The sequence below is a fragment of the Centruroides sculpturatus genome, unplaced genomic scaffold, assembly GCF_000671375.1.
Source record: "Centruroides sculpturatus isolate CEXI.00-Female unplaced genomic scaffold, Cexi_2.0 scaffold392, whole genome shotgun sequence".
NCBI classification, from domain to species: Eukaryota; Metazoa; Arthropoda; class Arachnida; order Scorpiones; family Buthidae; genus Centruroides; species Centruroides sculpturatus.
This window is the reverse complement of record NW_019384894.1, coordinates 541,278-550,677: the sequence shown is the minus strand read 5'-3', so window position 1 is coordinate 550,677 and position 9,400 is coordinate 541,278. Positions and strand designations below refer to the sequence as shown.

Below are 9,400 nucleotides of genomic sequence, written 5' to 3'. Positions count from 1 at the left end.
GTGGTTTATCTACTAGGCCGCAGGTAAGTAGGAGAGCACACCAAATTTACATTGTTTACAGATTTTTCCGATACCACGACTGTACAAAAATAACATAATAAATAAAATGATATTTTTGAAGGAAACCTGTCACTTTTCTCTAATAATGCAACGTGAAAACTTTTTATAAAAACTAAAACATTAAGAAAACAAATTTTAAAGTATCTTTTACATTATTTTTCCCTTCTAAAATTTAATAATACAAAATAGCAAATCCAGACAAAAATTACAAGAATCATAAACAAAGCCAGTTATAAAACTAGACATTTTTTTGCTTTCTTACTAGTCACGATACCTAAAGTAATATGTTTGTAATACCAAACTGAAGTATTAATGTTTTAAAAAATGTAATATGTTTTTCAGGAAAAAATAGTGTACAGACAATATTTACAGTGTATCGAATATATAACAGTCAATATTATTAAATAAAACACATTTATTTGTCGTATTTTTAATGAATATGATACTTCTGGATCAAATTCCTTAATATGAGGTAAACTTGTTTATTTTTTTTTTTGTCATATTATATGAAGTAAAGAGGATTCCACTCTCTTATTTATATAGTTGTTATTACTTCGTTATGTTCGTCCTAGTGTAGAAATGGTTTAAATCATCGCTTCTACTGCAGAAAGGTAAGTTTTAGAACAATTATATTCACATTACAGGCTAGACGGAATATAATTTATTGCTATTAACGTATAAATAGTTAAATTTATGAGACATTGCTGTGAGAAGTACCGCCACTCTTCTGTTATGGATTTGTTTACAGTTGTTGCTGCTAGCCAGTACTGAAAGATGTTCTTTTTATTACATCCGTATTGTCCTTTATTAATTGTGACGAAATTAATTCGTGGCCCACCAACGGCAGGGTTGATGAAACCACTGAATATGGTAATTGGTTGCGGGTTTAAACCCTATTAACGCTCTGGCAACGTAAAGATTTTTGACATTTACTTCATGTCTTTGTTAAACACGGGTTAAATACCACGAGAACAATTCGAAAATATTTTCTGCAAATCTGAAATTTATCTTATTCTAAAATAAATACACTGTTTAGGTATACGTAGTGTAGATATGGTGTTAATGATTAGAAACTGGTTGGTATTAAAAAACACGTTAAAGATAGCTCTTTGGTGATAGTCTATCGGCATATCAAAGTATATGCAATTCATCTCTGATTCAGTTTTTCTGAATAATAACTTCTTGTATAAACCCATTAACTGAGAAAAATTTTTTTAAAATAACTTATTAAGAATTTAAGAATATTCTTACGTAACCTATTCGTTACTCTTAACTTAGTACTGTTAGACGGTTTGAACTAGTACTTCTTCTCATGAGGCCGATAGAATGAAAAAGAACATTTATTTTCAGAATATTTATATTTCAGTTGCTGTCAACAGTCATAAAGCTTCAACGTTGTTTTTGGGTGATAACTATGAAGAGTTTCCTGAGGTATGTTCTTATATTTTTATAATATAAATATTTCAATTTTTGTCATAGACATGTTGAAAATACTGTAATAATATAAACTTTTTCGTTGAGTTTAAACTATATTTTTATTTAAGTGTTTACAAATTATAGCTTTGGACTATTACTTTTCTTCCTAAGTGCTAAATATTTCCTGTGTTTATGTGAGAAAAATGAAAGCAAGTCGGGTAAGAGCAACAGTGTTAATTAACACATAACTATGTGAAAATTATCGTGATTGGTTGAGAAATAATTTTGAATATTTTCAGGAATTGTGCGTAGGATGGTTGGCGGTTCGCTTGCAGAAAAAGGCCAATTACTATTCTTAGTGAGTTTTTTTTAATCGCTTCTTCAAGATTTATACAAATAATTTTTTATCTATAAATAAATTTATAATTTAGGTATCCATATTCGAAAAAAATAAATTTCGTGGTGGGTTTTCGTTAATAACACCGAAAACATTAGTTGGAGCAGCGCATATTATAGATAGGTACTTAATGATTATTTTAATATTAATGAATAAAAATCTAATTGGACGTTAAATATTTTGATACTTTTTTTCGTTAGTGTTAGATATGAATTCAATTTTATTTAAAATTTTTAAGAATATTTTTAAGAAATACAATTAAAATAGGTAAATTAGTATAACATAAGTATAATCAGGGCCGGATTAACCCACTTTGGGGCCCTAGACATTTTCTTCTTCCGGGTTCCCTCCCGGTTCTTTCAATTAATAAATCTTGTTACTATTATTTCTATTAAATTTCATACGGACACTGCAGCTGCTTTATAAAAAATAAAAGCGAAATTATTTAACAAAATTTCACAGGATTTAAGAATACATATAGTTAATAATATTCTCATCGCTATAAAGAATATTCTAAATTATTAGGTGTTTTACTTTCAATAAGAAGAAACATAAGAATACGAGGGTTGTACAAAAAGTTCCCGAACTTTATTTATTACAAAAAAGAAATACTTCACATACAATTTATTTGTCAGGGTCCCCTTCAAAGTAGTCTCCTCCGCAACATATACACTTATTTCAACGGTGTTTCCACTTTTTGAAACATCTTGGAACGCTTTTTCCGGAATGCTCATAAGCTCCTCTGTCGTTTTTTCTATCTCTGGAATGGTGACAAGTCTTTTTTTATTTGAGCGTGTTTTTTAGTTTGTTGGAGAACAGGAAAAAGTCGCATCAGGTGAGTAGGGTGGGTGTGGAAGCACAGCGGTCTTGTTTTTGTCCAAAAACTCGTGTTCTGAGGGACAAATGAGCCGGCGCGTTGTCGTGGTGAAGAAACCACTTGCTGCTCCTCCAAAGTTCGGGCCGTTCTCGCCTGATTTTGTTTCTTAGGCGTTTCATAACACCAGGTAGTACTCCGTGTTGACTGTCTGGCCTATAGATAGGTATTCGTGATGCACAACCTCCTTTTCATCGAAAAAACAGTCAACATCACCTTAACATTTGAGCGAACTTGTCGAGCTGTTTTGGTGCAGGTGGCTGTTTCCGTGAAGGATTTTCCGAGTTTCACACAGAATTTTACAGAACAACGCTGTTCTTTCAAAGAGCTGATTTCCGCGGATCCGATTTTCGCCGAACCCTACAAACACCACTTCACATAAACGGTCGTAGCTAATCACCAAAACAAGATATCAACAAACGGGTTGAAGGAGGTTACTCGGGGAGTTTCCGCGAACACAACGCCTCTAAGCGGATTAAAAATAACAAACTGGAGGCGCGCTATTCAAAAAATTCGGGAACTTTTTGAACAACCCACGTAGATTTTCTTTAGATTTTAGAATTCACAATAACCATATAAAAAGCAATATGTTTTTGTTTATTTGTTTATTATATACTGTTGTCCAACAGAAAAGTATTTACAAATCTTTTCAAAATAGACAGTTTGATCGGGCCCTTCTAAAAACCGGGCCCTAGACATTTGTCTCATTTGTCTATGCGATGATCCGGCCCTGAGTGTAATTCTAATAATAGTCTAATAAATCTTAAGCATAATGTCAATCAAAATTGCTAAAGTGTAGGGCATCATCTTATTGTACTTGAACATCTAACAAGTTGGAATATGATTTGAATTGGAACAACTCAACCCCCTGAACACACGTGCTTGTCCTGCCTACGCGATCCAATACCAATTTTGGCCAATCTCATTTTTTTGTAAAAGAAACTGTCTAATTATACATTATGAATAAGCTATTGCACAACGTGAAACAGTCAAGCAATGAATTACATTCTTAAATTATTAAAAAGTAATCATACACGAGCCCGGAATTATTTTTATTTCCAAAATAAAGACAATACAAACAATGTTTATGTCCTTTAAATTTTCTTTACTCCATTCAGGGGCTAATCGATTTAGTTCCCTGAACACTTGGAGTTTCGTCGTGGGTTCGCACCTCGCCAGGACAAGCTGATCGTGTGGAATTTTTCGGGTTTTCTCCACGTCAGTAACGCCTGAATAGAGTCAGTTACCCTTTAAAAACCCTTCCGGAAGGCATACACTTTAGGCAGATTGTTCACGTGTTGCGTTGTCGTACCTAAACAAAACAAACATTCCATTCAGTTACTAAACACTAGGCGACTTGAAGCAAAAAACTCGACCGATAAACACTATTAAAAATTACACATTAAAAATGATCTGGACGGCGACTTTTCGTTGTAGGATTCGACTTCTACAAACATTAAAAAAATATTAAAATATTCACAACAGCATCCAAGTCATATAATCGAGCTTATTAACTGAAAGTCTTCCGGTAGAGTTTTTGGGCAAGAGGGTTTGGGTATGTGTGGCGTATGTATTTGTGTATGCTCCTGTGTTTGCACTCATGTAAAAATGCATAAATATTTAAAAAGAATCATGATGACGTAACATTGCATAGATAGACTTACATATTTTATACGTCTACAAAAATATGTTTATAAATCACAATAATAAAAAATATATATTATGTGAATACATTTTATAAATGTTTATGCATTGCGTTTTTACATTGCTTAATAATTATTTATTTAAAAATTTATTTTTCACTAGAGATGAAATGGTAGATTTATTTGGAAGAATAGGAGACGTTAATAAATTTCGAGGAGAGAAAATACTATTTGCAAAGAGAATTTTACATCCAGATTATGTCCCAGGAATATTTTACAATGACATTGCACTTCTGATTCTTCTAACTCGTATTGACGATATCAGTACAATTGCTTTACCACCAAGAAATTTAAAATTTACTAAAGGGTATGCCACGTTTGCTGGTTGGGGGTTAACTGGTCAAAGTAAGTTTACTATTTATATTAAAATCCTACGGAGTTTTGATTCATTTTTATTTCTTTATACATTTTTAAAATGTGTTGTTATATCAATGTATTTAAACATACTTACAGGAAGCAAAAATCTTTTTTAATTAACCACTTGAATAGCATGGCTTGGACCATGGCACCACAACAGCAACTACATTCAAACAAATAATTGCTTTATCTATTTCAGGTAAACGAGATAAAACCTCATTTCTCCGTGTTTCAAAAGTAAACATAGTGGACCCGCAAGAACCATCAAATAAGTTTAACTTTACTTCAACCGGAAAAGAAATTATGACAGTAACTCCTGGTGTTCATGGAATGAATGTAAAATTCTTAACATTTTTTATATTGATGTAACAAATAATGGTATTCTACTAAATATTATAATTTATTTCTGTTTACAGGGTGATTCCGGCTCACCACTGATGATCAGAGAACACAATCAGTCGGGAAGATACATTATTATTGGTGTTCTGAGTAGTTGTAGCACTGATGATCATGAACCTGACGTTTACATGTCAACCAGTGCTTATTTTGATTTCATACACAATAACACTATTGGTACCCCGATATATGTTAATGTACGTTGATTAATTAATTAAAAAAAATATGGACATATTTCTCAATTATAAATAAATTTATATTCTGCATCGAACTTTAAATTGCACTATTTTAATTTAGTTTGGATAACAATATTTACAATTAAAATGACGAATAATTGTATTTTCAGTCCAATTATGTAATCGTTGTTTTTTCTCAGCATGCCCAAAAATTTTCGTCAGGATTCGCCCCTGTTGAACAGCAATGTTCAATATTCTAAAGAAATTGTGAATTTACTGTAGATAGAAAAGAATAATATAACAAAGTAAGATCAAGTAATCTATTAATTGCTACTTGGAGTTTGGTACTTTGGTATTTGGGTATATGTTAATGCTACTAGGTACAACGATCAAAGAACATTAACATGAAAAGTAAGCAAAAAGAAAGAATTCTGAAAGACACAAACTTTGGACTATCACAATTTTATTCAACATTTATATAAAAGAAGCTATGAAGGAATACATTTAAACTAATCACAATGGTATAAAGATAAACGGTAAAATCATGAAGACTTTCTGCATATGGCATATTTCTGAATACAAACTGTAGACAAGAACTACGGATAGCATTAAGAAATCTTACGACTCAATGACGGTCAATGCAACTTGAAAGTAAATCATTCAATGAAACAAGTAATGTATGTTCCGTTCAAGAGGAAACGAAAGACATGGTAAAATAACATTGGAAGAGAAAAACTAACATTGGAGATCTTCTGTTACCTGGGAATCCTCATAACATTTGACAGAAGGTGTGAAAAGATGGAGAGTTATATGGGAGAAGGAAAAGTGTTCTACAGTATGAAAAATATGCTAATATCACAGAATACCTCTGTGTATGTGAAGAAAAATCTAACCGGAATGTTCTGTTTGTAAAGTAATCTTATGGGCTCTGAAACCTACATTGCAGGAAAAAAAAACGACAAAACTATAGGTCTTTGAAATATGATGGAGGAAATGAATAAGGTATATTTGTTGGACTGTGAAACTATTCAATAAATAGGTTTTAGAAGAAGAGCAAGAAAAATCAGAAGCATTCTCAATACTTTAATTAAACGAAGAAACGTGATATCTATTACAGACAGGACATTTATTAGGACATTTTGAATGGATTATAATATTATCCGTAGGAATGACGGAGAGAAAAGTAGTAAGAGAACAACGAAGAATGAAGTGCTGGGATATAATGAAACATGAAACATATTACAGTAACAAGTACTAAATAGAAGTGAATGGTGGACTTCATACTGCTTACAAACTCTTGGATTGATGAGAGAAAAACTGGTAAAATAAATAAATTATTAGTCATACATAATGTTGTTTATTATATATAAATATAATATACTCTTCACATATAATATTTAACGTGTAAATCATTACGTGATTATATAATTTTAATCTCACCTGTAAATTATTCTTTACTATAGGCATATGCTTATGTACTGTACATAATAATGCCTCTACACAAGTTTTTTAAACTAAGAAAAGTAGAAATATGTTTACAAATCAAAATAGTAGTATAATATTTTACTTTATTCCATCTAATGCTCGTTTTTTATTAATATATATTTAGTTTTTTCAGCTGTAATATTAAAGAATACTATGAAAGAATAGGTGACGTTAATAAATGTAAAGGAAAGAAAGCGCTGTTTAAAAAGAAATTTATACATCCGTGTTATAATGAAGTAAAATATTACCATAATATTGGGCTTCTGATTCTTAAAAATCGTATTGAAGATATACGTCGAATTGCTTTACCTGGAAGAAATGCAAAATTTACTAAAGACTGTGCTAATTTTGTTGATTGAGAATTGACTGGTCCGAGTAAGTTTATCTTTCATTTTTCAGCACTCAACAACCGGAAAAGATCATTTATTATATTTTAAACTTTTAAAGAGACTATATACGTTCATATTTTACATGGGCCTACAAGTATTCAAAATCCTTAAATATTTTCTTAAAAAGTGTTTTTAAGGCAAGGTATTCATTTTAAATCAACATAATAGACTTTATAGAACTTTTAGATTAACAAAATGTTTGAGGTCTTAGACTCTAGAACCACAATATTTTGTTGATATAAATTCTTTTATAAGTAACGAGTAAGTAAAGAGAAATAAATTCAGATTATTTTGATCGTGTGGACCCTCAGGAAGCGAGAAATTTTGGAAGAGTTTATAGACTTCTCATGGCGATCTAGATGCAGCCAGTAAATTCTCCCGAAACTTCTCTCTAACATTGCCCACAATTAAAATAACTTGATAACAGTAATTTAATATTAAGTCATATAATTAAAATATTAATAATAAAATAAGCTTTCTTTATTTATGGCAACGCAACACTTGGGCGATGCCTTCCGGGAGGTCTTTTAAGGGAAACTGGCCCCCAATTAGGCGTTACAGACGTGGAGAAAACCCGGAAAACTGATGCACATCTGTCTAGAAACCGGTTTTCCCCTGAAACTTTCAAGGAAATAACACGCCAACGTCGACAAACAGCTTTTTTCAAGGACATTTAGCTTTGTATGCCCAACTGCGGCTGATATAACGTGATTCGTTGCGATTTTTCTGTTATGTGAAAGATAATTCGTTTCTAAATACCGTAAACCGAATGAAAAAGTACCGCGTTGTAAGAAAATTTTCGCATTTTTCCAATCGCGTTGGAGTGAAAACGCGTTGTAAAGGTACCTCGTTATAGTAGACCTACCTATAATTTATTTTTTTTTGGCCTTTAATGACAACGTTTCTGCGATTGATAGTTAATCAATGACCGAAGGACATACTGTAAAAATTTCCAAGTAAAAAACAATAAAAAAGTATGTTTATAATTTATATGTGAGATTTCAACAAGTACGCCCAAGACTCTCAGATACAGTGTACATCGTTTATATTAATCAGCTTTTATGTTAAATTTTTCTATTAAATACATTTTATATATAGAAACAGTGTAAAAAAATATCACCTGAAAGATTATTCTGTGTTTTAAAGTATTCGCAAAAAATTATGTTTAAAGTTCCTTTTTCTTCATTTATTCAAGTTTATTGCAGCTGTATAAAGACGTATGAATTTCACGATAGAAAGCAAATTATACTAAGATCATTATTTTGCGAACAATACTGTGTTTATAATGCCGTATTTATAATAAACTATGTCTCTAATTTCATTTGAAATACGTATACATTGATAGTTTCTAGACGATATAACCCATATAAATACAAGTTTCGTATTAATTTTCTCATGTGCAGTATAAACAGGGCATTAAATTTTATTAAAATGTTTATTGATTAAAAGTTTCGCCGTAATTTAAGAGACAGAGAAAAGTAGGTAAACTTTTTTAACTTTTCCAAATGTAGCATGTATATTATATAGGCTAAATATAAAAAATCAATATTATACTTATTTAATTACAACTTTAGAATAAATGCTCGTTTTTTATTAATATATATTTAGTTTTTTCAGCTGTAATATTAAAGAATACTATGAAAGAATAGGTGACGTTAATAAATGTAAAGGAAAGAAAGCGCTGTTTAAAAAGAAATTTATACATCCGTGTTATAATGAAGTAAAATATTACCATAATATTGGGCTTCTGATTCTTAAAAATCGTATTGAAGATATACGTCGAATTGCTTTACCTGGAAGAAATGCAAAATTTACTAAAGACTGTGCTAATTTTGTTGATTGAGAATTGACTGGTCCGAGTAAGTTTATCTTTCATTTTTCAGCACTCAACAACCGGAAAAGATCATTTATTATATTTTAAACTTTTAAAGAGACTATATACGTTCATATTTTACATGGGCCTACAAGTATTCAAAATCCTTAAATATTTTCTTAAAAAGTGTTTTTAAGACAAGTTATATGTTCATTTTTAAGACAAGTTTTATGTTCATTTTAAATCAACATAATAGACTTTATAGAACTTTTAGATTAACAAAATGTTTGAGGTCTTAGACTCTAGAACCACAATATTTTGTTGATATAAATTC

The 9,400-nt window shown here is 30.8% G+C and overlaps 1 protein-coding gene across 1 annotated transcript; it reads left to right on the top strand.

The window, feature by feature from the left end:
* The first annotated feature begins 547 nt into the window (after positions 1-547).
* On the top strand, positions 548-5,480 carry LOC111631353 (venom serine protease Bi-VSP-like). Its single transcript, XM_023375584.1, has 8 exons — positions 548-671; positions 1,427-1,491; positions 1,621-1,694; positions 1,776-1,834; positions 1,908-1,996; positions 4,554-4,795; positions 5,007-5,143; positions 5,224-5,480. Exons 2-8 carry the CDS (start codon positions 1,475-1,477, stop codon positions 5,407-5,409), a joined length of 804 nt encoding a protein of 267 aa, XP_023231352.1. The 5' UTR covers positions 548-671; positions 1,427-1,474; the 3' UTR covers positions 5,410-5,480.
* Positions 5,481-9,400: the final 3,920 nt, after the last annotated feature.

Excerpts from the sequence above, each read along its gene's own strand:
- LOC111631353 (XM_023375584.1), top strand. Across the intron at positions 1,695-1,775 it reads GAAAAATGAAAGCAAGTCGG|GAATTGTGCGTAGGATGGTT; the intron begins GTAAGAGCAACA and ends GAATATTTTCAG. Across the intron at positions 1,997-4,553 it reads GCAGCGCATATTATAGATAG|AGATGAAATGGTAGATTTAT; the intron begins GTACTTAATGAT and ends ATTTTTCACTAG.